Raw genomic sequence first — 13,667 nt, 5'->3', positions numbered from 1 at the left:
CAGGTATTAGTTGTGTATCTAAAAGCTGACCCTTGTGTACACATTTTCATTTAAAGGAAAACTGCAAAACTGGTCTAAACGGTACTTTGAATGCATCGCATCATATACCTAGAATAAGTCATATTCATTCTTAGAAGCAAGCAAGATTCGGTCGTTCAGAATTTTCACCTGGCAATCTTGCCTAGACAGAGTCACAGGAAGAAAAGGGCTGTAAATGAATGCCTCATTTCTATTAGCACTGCCTCTGACCTTCAGGAACAGGAAGTGTCCTAAAGAGGTAACAGAAGAGAACAAGCAAAAACGGAAAGTTATTTATTTGCAAAGATTGTATATCTACATACTGTACTGTATGTATATGAATTGCAGCCTTGTACTACATGTGAAGTCTAGAAGGTTTTAATATATACTATATAGACCACACTATAGACCACACCCTACAGTATATGCTATATACGAATAGTAGTTCTTTATTATTTGCACGTCAAATTTGAATAAAAACAAAGTGTGGTTTAAAAGAATTTAGAAGGACAAACTATACTGGATAAAACTGTTTTGTAAAACAATATTACATAACAGTTAGTTTCAGTCCATTAACTTGATTGGTTGAGTGGCGTTCCATGTGTGCCTATATAACCTATAAATGCTCTGGAACATTTCACTCTATCATTCACAACTTCATTCCACTTTTTAGTTTGAAACCGTTACTACAGTTGTTTTAGTGACACTACCAGAATTACATGGCAAAATACTTTTATTTTTATTAGAACTTTTGACTTATTATAGCTGGTCAGTAGAGGAAGGAAGTTGATTTAACTGTAAGCGCCTACAAAATACAAAATAGCTTAAGCTAGCTAGCCAGATAGCTGACATGCTATGAAATGAGTGTAGCTTATTTGGGGACTATTTCAAAAATACAAAACATTTGGCCATATTGTGTTTGATGTCTGTAACACTTAATATGTTGCTTATGTAATGTAATATGTACAGTAATAGCACACCAGCAAGACAGCGGTTGTAGTGAATCTTGGCACGACTGTGATTAGCTACAGTACTCGCACAGTAGGATATTTCAGTAGTCTGTGTTCCTTATATAGATTAACCAAATTCCTGCTCAAACTATATTACTTAATTATCATCGGGGTCTAGAGAAATTAATTCTTATTGTGTTAGGTTTCTGATACTTCAGCTAAAGTATCCAATATTTTAATATTGCTAGTATTACATGTTAGCTAACAATAACCTGCACCTGACTACTAACCAGCATAAGCTCTTAGTATTTTTACATAGTTTGGCGCAAATAATTCACCATAAATGTACATGTCGCTTTTTCAAATGTACTTAAGAATTCATGCCAAATTAACACCACACACATCCTAATTAAACTTGTGTCACTTATTTAACAGTAAAAAGGATTTTTTAAGGATATAAGAGGCCAGCAATTTATACAGTAATTTTAATCTTGCAGATTAATTCATTAATTCATTATTTAATTAATTAACCCACAATAATATTTGGGTAAATTAATTGCTGTGTAGCTTGAGCTTAAATAAAAATCCCCTTAATAAATAAAATCTTCTATCTGAAGCATATCTCTTATGGCATCCTGTTTACTTTGTGTGCTGTATCAGATAGAACAGATAGAACAGAATGGAGCTGAACATTATGCAGCTCTTTCAAGAGCAACAGTGTAGAAAGACATCTGAGATTCAGCTCCAGAACTCTCTGTACGTGTATTTAAGGTCATCTGTAAGGCTTGGATACAAACTCCTCAGAATCTTTACTAAATATTAAAGTATTGGTACACATGGCTCTGTTTGTTTGGGCAGCCATTATGTAAAAACCTAATCATCTTTGTGTTTTTAAAGTCTCTCTAAGTCTCTGGTCTGTTTTTTTTTTTTCAAAATGACTCTTTTTGAATAAGCTACTTTACCAATTTAAAGGTCATTTAATACAAGTGATCCAAATCATTATTGGTAAAAATGTTGAGAAGGTAGTACTAAGCGACATATAAACCCAGATTATTTGTCAGATTATCCTTTATCAGATTATGTATTCATTGTTTAAAAATGGTCATGTTAATTCTACCTGCAACCAATTTCATGCTTTAACACAGGAAAAAGTTTTTTTGTGGGAAGAGAACAGTGTTTTTATGACCTTTGCAGAATGACTCATCTGCTACTTTTTAAAGCACTTTTAAAATACAGGCCATGAGGATTAAACTACCTTAAAGTTATAGAGCTGAAATGTCAAAACCATTTTCAGATTTCTCGAAACCTGAGTGAACCATATACGTTTAGGTTTATAATTAGAACTCGGAAAGAATGTGCAATTTTCCATTTTTCCACCTCATTGTAAAGAAAAAACCTTATGACCTTGTTTCTATCTCTACTGCAAAGATGCATAGCACTAAGGTGGAATTACAGAGCTAGATACCAGTCATTCATAAACTATGGCTTATGAATATACGGTAGCTGCCAACATAATGATGAAATATATCCTGTTTAAAGCCTTCTCTTAAATCATTACAATGATGTCCAAAGAATATTTCAATTGTTTTTGAGAAATCTGCCTGGTATGTATACAGTGTAAAAGTCCTTTTTGTCCTTATGACAAAAATAAGTGCAGCTTAAGTTAGTCTTTAGTTGCCTTTCAAATCTGCCTAAGCAGACATTGGTGTTTTGCTTTTGAAATCACTAAAGGAATTATTCAAATTTTCCAAACCTGACCCAGCTGTCTCAAAGGTACAATAATTTAATGTTTATTATTATTATTTCTGGCCAGAAAATGTGGATGCTTCTTGAAATATTACAGTCAGATAAACACATTTTGCCTAAATCCATATCTGACCCACCTTAGTAATAGATCTGCACTTAGAACTGCCTCCAGTGTATGTGTGTGTGTGGGTGCATGTGGGTGTGTGTGTCCTATAAAATTTTCCCTTTGTGTATTCAGGTAATTTCATTTGATTTGATACTTTTTATGACACAGACAGTCAAAATGCATCTCACTACTGTGTATGTCACACTATGTGTGGCTGTGTATGTGACAAAATTTGACGTTAACTACATTTACAGGCTATTGTATGGGGTTGTCAGCTCTTGTTATGCATGGTGTCAACAAGAATAAAGCATACACTAGCTAATGTTATGAACAAGACTGTAATGTCTCAAAGTCTCTGCTCAGAAAAACAAGAAGCTCTGAGAAATCAGCTGTGCTTTTTATCTGAATGTCGGCATGGGTACAATTTATGATTAATTATGTAGGTTCGAACTTTGTTTCCTATAATACAGTAAAATGAATTTACCTAGAAAAAACAAAACTAAAGTGAATAACTGGTGTTTGCGTCAAGGTTTACATATTCACCTTGAGTGTTTTGAAGCGTTGTTCCTAATAGGTAAGAACTTCTTGATAACTGTTCTCCACTGACCAGGTTCCAATTGAACTGTATATCAGAGACTGTCCAGCCACAGGATCCTGCCTCAAATGAACAGTATGAACCCAAAGGCAATGTATCTGTGAATACAAGCCACATGCAGTTTTAAGAATATGACATACAGTTCTAAACATTAACAATAACCAGTCATGCAATCAAATAAGTTTATTATCATCTGCCTGTGAACCAAATAAACATAAAAAATCCATTTTGCTGTTTCAGTGGTTATGCTGGATAGATATGGTCATGACCCTGATTTAACCATAACAGCATAGAAGTGTAATGAATTCTAATGTCCCATGATTCACTAGGCTACCACCGCTACTTCAATATGCAGGTTAACTCCAAAAATACATCATTACTCTGCGTTAATCAACATAGCTGCATATAAAGACATAAAAAGAAATTAGCTGTGATCATTAACCTTAAAATTTACCCAAAGCTTATTGTACTCACTGTCTACTAAATCTTTCTGGGGACTTAATGTGTGCCAGGTATAGTCTGAAGTAACGTAAGCCCACTGACTGTAATACAACTCTAAAAGACAGGACAAAATATTATGGTTACAATTTCTAGCTAATGTTAGAGCCGGTGACCTCTAATGATGTGGGCACGCAAAGTTGAGAAATGATTAACTTGCAAATGTGAGGAGATTTGGTGCATCAACTACCAATGGAAATGAAGACAGAAAAGTACAAGTGATCTGTGGCAAAAAGTGAAAACTGCTCCTCCTCAATCTTAAACTAAGATTTTGGACATTCAAAGAGATGCAAACTACATGTGGGCTTTTGAGGACAACAACCTCCTAATCAGTACTCAAAGACTCTTATACAGTCAGACTGTATAAGACTGTAGGAAAAACGTTATAATAAAAACTCTCTGGTGTTTATAACAATTTATAATCAAACCCTCTTCTGTCACCCAAATGAGGATGGGTTCTCTTCCGTTTAAGGGAGTTTTTCCTTACCACCTCAGTCACCTCAGGCTTGCTCATTAGGGATAAATACAAACACATTTAAATACTTTATTTACATTATTACATTACACTTTTGTATAATACTAATCTTTAACTTTTTGTACTATATGAAACAATATCCATTGTTAATTGTGCTGTACAAATAAAATGTAATTTAATTTGAAAAGTATATACACTGCTGGATTTTATACACAAATGTCAAATCTCCCTCTTGAATGTTTAATTTTAGTGGAAAGAAAACTTGATTAGTTCACAAGTGAAATATTAGTTGTGCCACCCACTCATAAATGTTGGCAACAAATAGTAGGAACGCCTACTGACAAACTTCATAGTACAGTACAATGTACAGTGTAGTGGGACCTGCAATTACTTTATACTGTAAGAGAATGTAGCTTTAGAATAGATGAATTTGTAGGAATTACACAATGACCTTATACCTTAGTGTTAAATCTTGAAAGTTGAGCAGAAAATGTATAAGAGTTTTTCTTGCCTATTTTGTTCAGAAGATCTTTGTTGGTAAAAATTATTATGAATGATTTTTTTTAAATAGATCTGGCATGATAGTGTAACACTATTAAAAACAAGCAAGAATGTTCCATTGTAATTAAAAATCTAGTCAAAATAAGCAAATGATTTTTCTATTTCACTGTGTATATAATATATACAATATATAAATTATAAATGCCTTTGATTACTTCAAAATTCATAAAACAAAACAAAAATCCCCATTTCAATTATCCAAATTTTACAAACCTGACCCAGCTGTCTAAAAGGTACACTAAATTAAAGCTTATTACTAATTCCGCCTAGAAAATATATATACAGAGAGAGAGAGAGAGAGAGAGAGAGAGAGAGAGAGAGAGAGAGAGAGAGAGAGAGAGAGTCTACAGGATCATTGTAGACTCTGGAGAGTCTGCTAATGATCTTTTTGCAGGTTAAAAATGTTAAACAGATGGAAAGGGAAATGAGCAACAGATGCACATGACAGAACATTTCAGTTAAATCCATATATGGATGGATGGATTTGTTCAAGCACAAATTGAGGTTAAAAGTTATTGCTTTAATATCCCACTCATTATGTGGGTATGTGGATTTTTGGAAATGAATTTTCTCCAGATTCAGGTTTTCAGTGAAGAATGTGAGCCTATTTTGTGGCAGAATGAGTTGTTCCTCCTCAGTGGGAGAGGAAATCTGATTGTCGTCACTATGAACTTTGACCTAAACATATTGCATATCTCTGGAAACCAAAGGAGCACTGACAAGACAATTTAACATCACTAAATATTTACTGTGACCCAAATTATTTTTGAATGTTGTCCCCTTTTTGCCCTTTCACATGAATGCAGATGAACATTTTGAAAATCTAATCCCACTTAAACTCCTGCTATTTGAGTTTAAGGCAGTTTTACCAGATTTTTTTAACCTTAATTCATAGTTTTGGCTCCTCAGACAACAGAGTAATTGCAGACCCATGGCTTAAAAGCAGGTAGTTAAAATATAAGTTTAAACTGGAGTTTAAACTGAAATTATAAGGAAGGATTAGTCAGATAAAGTGACACCAGTGTTTTCAGGTAATCATTTCCCCTTCACTCCACAAGAGAACAATATCAAGGCAAACTCATAGTCTATCAGAATAGACGACTGAGTAACAAGCATGTTAAAATCCTGTGCAGAGGTGTGATGTTGATACCAGCCTGCTTGCCCATTATTTTCTGGTATATAAAGTTCAAAAATCAAATCCAGAACCTTGAAGCTTTGCAGCAGTTCATAGGAAACTAGCAAGATATACAGTATAAATGGTAGTCTAGATGACAGTCTGTTAAGTTTCCTGCTACTTCAGTGTCAATCAGTGCTGAGAGACTAACACCGTCTGAGTGAAAGATCTACCAATAGACACGAGGATCTATTTAAAGATAATACAACTCATAAAGTTCAGACGAGTTTGAAGTCTCTCTTTTACTGGGCACCACTTTTCTTCAGCTAGCAAATCTAACCAAGCAATTGTCATGTATCTAAATCAGGAGTGTAGAAAATGAGGAAACTGGGGATAAATAATATTGTGTATGATAGGTCTGACTCCCTAATAAAATGCCTCCATATTTTTTGAATGCTGTGGCTAAAAAGCTTGATCTTGCAAACAAATTTTTGTGCTTTGAGAAAAACTACAGTACTTGAATTGGTGAAATCGCAAGTACAGGATTTTTCTTTTAAACTCCTTCCAGTGAAGACACCTAGGTAATTAGATTCTACGATGTAGTCATGTTCCACAGATTTTGCGTTAATTTTTGCAAACACAAAACTGTGAAATCCTGGAGGAACTGTTGAAACAAATTTTACTGCTAGCGAGAAGGCAAAGCTCATTGTAAGCAACTGATGTCATGACTCAAGCACTTTTGAAAATGACAATTGCCAAGTTTGAGGTAAAAGTTTAACCTTACAAAGGCTATAGTGTTTCCTGACAGACCTTACACATTTGGCTTCAAGCAAAGTAACTTATTAACAGATGTCTTTCTAACTTGGTACAAGTTACTAACAAGTAACTTGTACCAAGAGGTCAAGACAGTGTAATTGGTTTTGCTCTCTCTTTCACTCTCTCTCATGACAACTTGGCTACAATAAGCCACCTGTTAGCTCACATGTATGACTGAGGCAGGACCAGATAAACAAAAAAACGATTTTTCTCTGGCTATAAAAATGACGATGAACTTACATGAACTTATAGCAATAATGTACAGGCTCATTTCCATATTTCCATGGCACCATGTTGTCCTGTTTTCCTTGCTGTATTCTCCACTCTCCTGCATCTGTTTACCACATTTACTCACATTACCGCTGCTACAGCTCCCTGCTCTTAATGGTGGTGTCTCTGTCTTTACTTCTTTCTGAAGAAAAAAGCTTGTGATTGTGGGTACAATGTGTATGGTGTCTATGTGTTGTAATAGATTATCTTATTAGAAGTTTGTGTGTTGCAAACTGCTTAGCTGATGCCTATCCATGTGTCCAATGTGTCTGATAAGATAGATTGGAGTCCAGAGAGCTGCATAATTATGGACTCAACCCTTAGAAGGGATTTGGGTTGGGCTGGATGTTGAAACACACCCAATATATTCTGGCATATGCACCCAATCACAATATATTGTATTAAACTGTTAATTTGGTGTCTATGTGCATAGTGTATAGACTAGTCGTTATCTTCATTATAGTTCCCACTGGCTTGCATTTAGATGCTGTATGAGTTTGCATGAGCAATTGCTCACAAGATTCTGTGGCTTCACAGATGAAATATGGCTTAGGCTTCACTCCTTCCAATTTGGTAGCTGGTGTAAGGACAAACTATATAGTAGATTGACTGACTGACTGACTGACTGACTGACTGACTGACTAAATAAATAAATACAATTTAATCAATACAGTAAAGAAATACACTTTAATTCCAGTCACATTTGCAACACAACAATGTTGGAGTCTTATTATTCCACTGGGCTTCAGAAATAACATTACTTGCTAGATACATTTATTTCATTCTGTGTGAGTGCTGCATTTAAATTCTGAGTGCTGCATCTAAATTATGGACTCTTTGTTAACTGTTAATATCCATGAACTACCTGCATTTTTAAAAAAAATCCAGAAACATTTTAGCATCTAATGCCTAAATTCTTGTCACAGGGAAGTTTGACATTGCAAGCAAAGCATTTTCAGCAAGCATAATTCACCATCTATTACAGCCTAAGCTTTAATATAGCTAATGTATGTGGCACACAGTGTCCCAACACACCACTCCACAGCCTTTAAGTGTACATTCTCATTGAAATGCAGACTGCCAAAAGTGATCTTTCATTTCTTATAAGGATAGCTGACTACTAAATAAATTACAATAAATTAGACAGTTGTATTATTTGTATGAGCTGGAAATTCTGGGGAAACGGATACATTAGAGAACATATACACTTAGAGGACGTGGTAAATTTGAGTAAAATGCAAATTTAATAATAAATTAAATAGAATTTTCTAGACAACCAACAAAATCAGTTAAAAAAAATAGATCCTGCTTGTATATGTGTACGTATCCCATAACTAATAGAGGGCCATCATTGGATCTTGGTATTTTCGATCTGTTGCTCCATTTTCCCCATTTTCTGTTGATGGACTTCACGTCTTCCATGGTACATCAAACAATTTGGAAGTTTTTTTGTACGCCTCTCCTGATACTTTTTCTCAGTGAGACCCCATAATTGCTTTGTAAACTCTTTGTAGACCATGTCTTCAGCAGTCAGATTGAACCAGTAAAATTTTAAACTAGCTGTATAAGTGTGCACACCCTTTTATAAAGGGCCATGTGACTGTGCTTAGAACGACACAATCACATTCAAACTCATGTTTAAAAATACTTATCATAAACGTGTCCTCAATCAAGTGATTCTGATTAATCCCAAAAAAGATCAGATGTTCTTTTAAAATTTTATTGACACCTTTATGGTTTCATCTGACTGCTGAATCCATGTCTGCAAAGAGCTTTCAAAGCAATTACAGGGTCTCAGTGAGAAAATGATTCAGAAGAGGGGTACAAAAACATTGGAAAACATTTGATGTACCATAGAACATGTGAAGGCCATCAACAAGTGGAAAAAATGGAGCACCAGAGCGACAGGGCCAAGAACAGGATGTTCCTTCAAAGATAAAATCAAATCAAGATGTGCAAAGTTGAGTAAGATTTTTATCCAAAAAACATAGTATTATACGTAGTTATAGGATGAGCACACTTAAACAACCAGTTTATTATATTTATTTCATTTGTTTTTCATTTTCACTTGCATTTTGTTGGTTGCTTTATCAGACACATCATCATCAAAACACAGAAGAGCATTCAAACACTCTGTGCTCTGTGCAGATCACATTGGACAAAGTTTAATGTTTATGTGACCTAATAAAAAGGCATTAATAACAAGACATTTGGCCTAAAGAACAGAAATGCCTGAATCAATCAGTGATTATTTCCCAAATGAGAGAAAACAAACAGATCAGAGCTCAACAGAGATCATTGTGTGAAGTGATGTGATGAGGCTTGTGTTTAAATGTACGTCGCTCTGGATAAGGGCGTCTGCCAAATGCTGTAAATGTAAATGTAAATGTAAATGTGATTTTAATCTCAGGTGAAAGAGACCGACAGAGACTGACAATGCTGATAATCAAAGAGACACAGTACAACTCTATTGTTGTAAACATAATAACAACAACAACAACAACAACAACAACAACAATAAAAATAATAATAATGATTATATTATTATTATTATTATTATTATTATTATTATTGTTATATTATTATTATTATTATTATTATTATTATTATTATTATTATTATTATTATTATTATTATTATACCAAAAATAATAATTTATATAAAGCTATATTTGTGCAAGTAATAATTTTAATTTAAAAAACCACACACATACTCTAGTTTCTATTTTTCTTCTTTTCATGCATGGGTACAGCTCAAGAGCATCAAGCTTGACATTTTCAAAATAATGTTGCAAAGACTATGGGATATTTTACAGGGCTTTAATTCTGGCAACCTTTTACATTCATTTGCAAACAGATGTTACACAATAATATGTTGTCCAAATCCTCTACTGACCTATAGAACCTTTCAAAAGCACTGTCCAACTCACCACAAATGAATCCTTCATCCTCGCCTAGAGGGCAATCACTGTGGAAATCACACACTTTGCTTTTATCTATACAGCCTCCCAAATCACAGCGAATGGCTGAGTTCTCCACACAATCGGGAGCCAACTCGTTCAAAGGTCTGCTTTCTGAGGAGATGAAAAAGGAATTCAGAAAGTGAGCGAGATTAATTCAAGTGAATGACTAATAATGGAAATGGTCATATACTGTATTCACCATAACATCCGAGAACTAAAGCAACCAATATCTCCTTAGCTTTAGAGGATCTCAAACATGCTCCTCAAGCATATCATTGTCTCACATAGAAACCAGCTGCAAGAGCTTCAGTGAAAAATCTCATTTCATAAAATACTTACCCACATTACAGTCCTTCAGCTCCAGTGAATCAATGGCCAATAGTCCAAAGTCGTGACCACTACAAGAAGTGTACTGCACTGTTACCTGGAAAGGCTCATCCATTTTCCCTATTGACGCCTCCAATACCTCCCAAGATGCCCTGGGCCATAAAACATTAAAATGTGCACCCGTGAATACAAACATGTTTTTATATATATGCTGAATAATAAACACTTTAATTTTTATAAAAAAATGCTATTGGACTGCTGTCTTGTCAATTACAAAGAATGTAGAGATTCAACAAAGAAAGAAAATCTATCATTACATCAGTAAATACTGTAAATACTGGATTCATGGCTAAATTGTGAATATTGTTGTTGCACAATAGAAACCTGGTAAACTGACCAGATCTTTTTATGCATTGTATCTCAAATCGCTTGCAAAACAGATTTCACAGATCCTGTTGAGTTTCTATGGGATTAAATGTAAATAAAGTATTATCAAACGTTTTAGTTGCATTAAAATAATATACACTGACTTCTCCTCTTGCTATTTTCATTAGTTTTAGATCATCTTGGCCCACAAGTCCCAAATATAACACTGGCCATTTCACTTCAGTGTGTTTAAAAACAATGAACTCATATAAAGATTTGATGCTTTCGATAAATTTTCCTTTAGCATTGCCATATCTATAGAGTCACTTGGATTGTAACTCAACCTAACCTTTTCCATAACTTCAGTTAGTGCAGCCACTAAATCTGATTTGTGTGATGGAGCACTGTACATTCTTAGGCACTGAGCCATACAAACCCAGAGTGTTCCTAAACAGACAGTGAGTATAAGAGTATTGGTTCCATTATTACCATACTGCTTTTTTCCAAATTGCATTGCATCACAACCCATTTCAAGCCATCTGTCAAAACCAATTACAAAGACGTATTGGTATCTACTTTTAGAAACAAAATGCATCCATTCATCTTGGACAAGCTTCAGCCAAACTAAGGAAATCAATACTGAGCACATTTCCATAACAAGACTTTCAGATGACATTCATTTGGTTTATTTGCAGAACAGTGGCTACATGTGACTCTGCTATTAAGCCAAACATGTCAGTGTTCTGTCCATTTGTGCAACTTTGTAAAGGTCTAATGATCAAATCAGAAACAGCGATGGAAAGCCTGTGACAGAACAAGTGCAGAGCAAAGCAATATTTAATGTTAGTTAAAGGTAAAGTGTGCAAAATTCTATGCTGCATGCATCAGCATAAACTCATTTCATTGTTTAGTCTAAAACCGAATGTCACATTTGTATTGTTTTAAATATATATGTATTATTATATATGTATGTATTATACAGTTGTTGTTTTTTTTGCTTGAATTTGTATAATGAATCATTAGTCATTATCTGGATTGATCCCTAACTTTGCATAATAATAAATCAAAACCTACGACAGTGTTAATCACTGAAAATAGTGATTAGACCTAGTGAAACATGAATGAAGCATGAAGTTCAGGTAAATGATACAAAATCTTAAGTAGAATAACTATAAGACCACAGCTGATAATTAAAGACGTTTAAATGGCCTTCACTAACATGTTTTCAGATGATAATCATCAAGCTGAAAGCACTCAACACACTGAACCGTGCAAGTTAAAGCTCTCAAAGTTTTCTTTTGCTGACTGCATAAAAACAGACATATACTATTGAAATGATCAATATAAATAATTATATAGATATTATCTAGTTATATTACCTAGTTATATATATATATAGATAGATAGATAGATAGATAGATAGATAGATAGATAGATAGATAGATAGATAGATAGATAGATAGATATAAATCAGCTCATTCAAAAAGAAAAGCAACAAAGCAATTAAATGCAGGTTTACAGACCTTTCCAGAAATCAAGTAATAGAATAAACTGTTGTAATGAATTTTATCATTTAGTAACCATCTTCAACAAGCTCCTGGACTTTTCTAAGAAAATCTAACAGTGTGCTTACCTCTACTTTGGGCTTTTGTTATAAATGTGATTAAATGGACTGTTGAGATTGAAAAACAAAAGCATGAAATACAAGCCGATTTATGAAACAGTAGCATATTTATAAAACCCAAATTAAACTGATAGCTAGCCAACTAATATGGAGTGAATTATGGTTATCTGGGACATTGTATAAGGTGAAACAGGCAAGCTGTGATGTGTTGTTTTCAGTTTTTACAGCTAACAAGGTTTCTACAAAATTCGAGAGGAGCACTTTTCACTCTAGTTTCTCTCTAAATGTCTTTCTCATTTCATCTCAGATAGTTTTTCTGTGTTTTTCCTTCACTGTTGCCTCTGGCTTGGGTTTATGACAGTGGGTAATGCTAATCTAAATTAACTGAAATGATTTATTTTACTGTGCAGCCCAATGACATTAAAGAATTCAGATTATACTCGACTGCACAAAACCACAAGAACCGACTCTAACCTATTGCCAGATTTTTCACTGTTGACTGAAGTCAGTGGGCTGCCGATTGCAAAATCCGTGAGTTTTATGGAGACAGACAAGTTTCCTGTTTTCGGTTCTGACTGGAAGTAAGCCAGACGAAGCTGACACTGTGGGCCACTGTTTTGCACTATAGGACTTGCAATGTGGAATGTGCAACTCCCAGAAGCCCACAGGGAAGAGACAGGCCTCAGAACCAGGAAGTGACCTTTGGGAAAGAAAGCAGAGAAGAAGGTTCTTGAACACAGTGCAAAAATCTAATTATTCTGTCAGGAAAAGGATCAAATTAATTTCTAATGATTGCATCACAGAGAATAACAACAGTCAGAAATCTAAATCAGTTGCTTTATGAATGCTGGAATACATATTATTCCATTAAAAACAAATCCAGAAAATCATTACACATTGGCAAATATTATTTTTATTATCGATAATCATATTTATTATTGTAGTTGCTGAAATAAGTATTCATTCCAATCAAAAAACAACTTGCAGAAAAGATATAAGAAAATGCTTTTCTGCAGTTACTGTGAAAGCCTATAAATGTTTTTGCAAAGCAGATATTTTTATAAAACACAATCTAAAACAATTTACCAGAGGAACATTTGAAAAGCGTACGTTTTACTCCATAAACTGAATTAATAAAAAAGTAGAATGAAATGGGTGATGGTAAACTTTGATAATATGCCATATCATCTCATGTTGTTCTCATCTCACCATATCAACTCACAGTGTAATAGTCTGGAC

General features: G+C 34.2%; 1 protein-coding gene across 1 annotated transcript in view; it reads right to left on the bottom strand.

Annotated features, from left to right (window-relative positions):
• ltk (leukocyte receptor tyrosine kinase) overlaps positions 1-13,667 on the bottom strand; it is a 57,222-nt gene that overhangs the window by 26,641 nt on the left and 16,914 nt on the right. The window contains exons 4-8 of the mRNA XM_060880269.1: positions 12,903-13,128; positions 10,451-10,590; positions 10,079-10,222; positions 3,364-3,513; positions 169-269 (exon numbers count right to left, since the gene is read on the bottom strand). Coding sequence (XP_060736252.1) covers positions 169-269; positions 3,364-3,513; positions 10,079-10,222; positions 10,451-10,590; positions 12,903-13,128 — 761 coding nt within the window. The remainder of the gene's footprint in view (positions 1-168; positions 270-3,363; positions 3,514-10,078; positions 10,223-10,450; positions 10,591-12,902; positions 13,129-13,667) is intronic.

The sequence above is a fragment of the Tachysurus vachellii genome, chromosome 10, assembly GCF_030014155.1.
Source record: "Tachysurus vachellii isolate PV-2020 chromosome 10, HZAU_Pvac_v1, whole genome shotgun sequence".
NCBI classification, from domain to species: Eukaryota; Metazoa; Chordata; class Actinopteri; order Siluriformes; family Bagridae; genus Tachysurus; species Tachysurus vachellii.
Note: the sequence above shows the minus strand (reverse complement) of the source record. Positions and strands in the feature narration are given on the sequence as shown.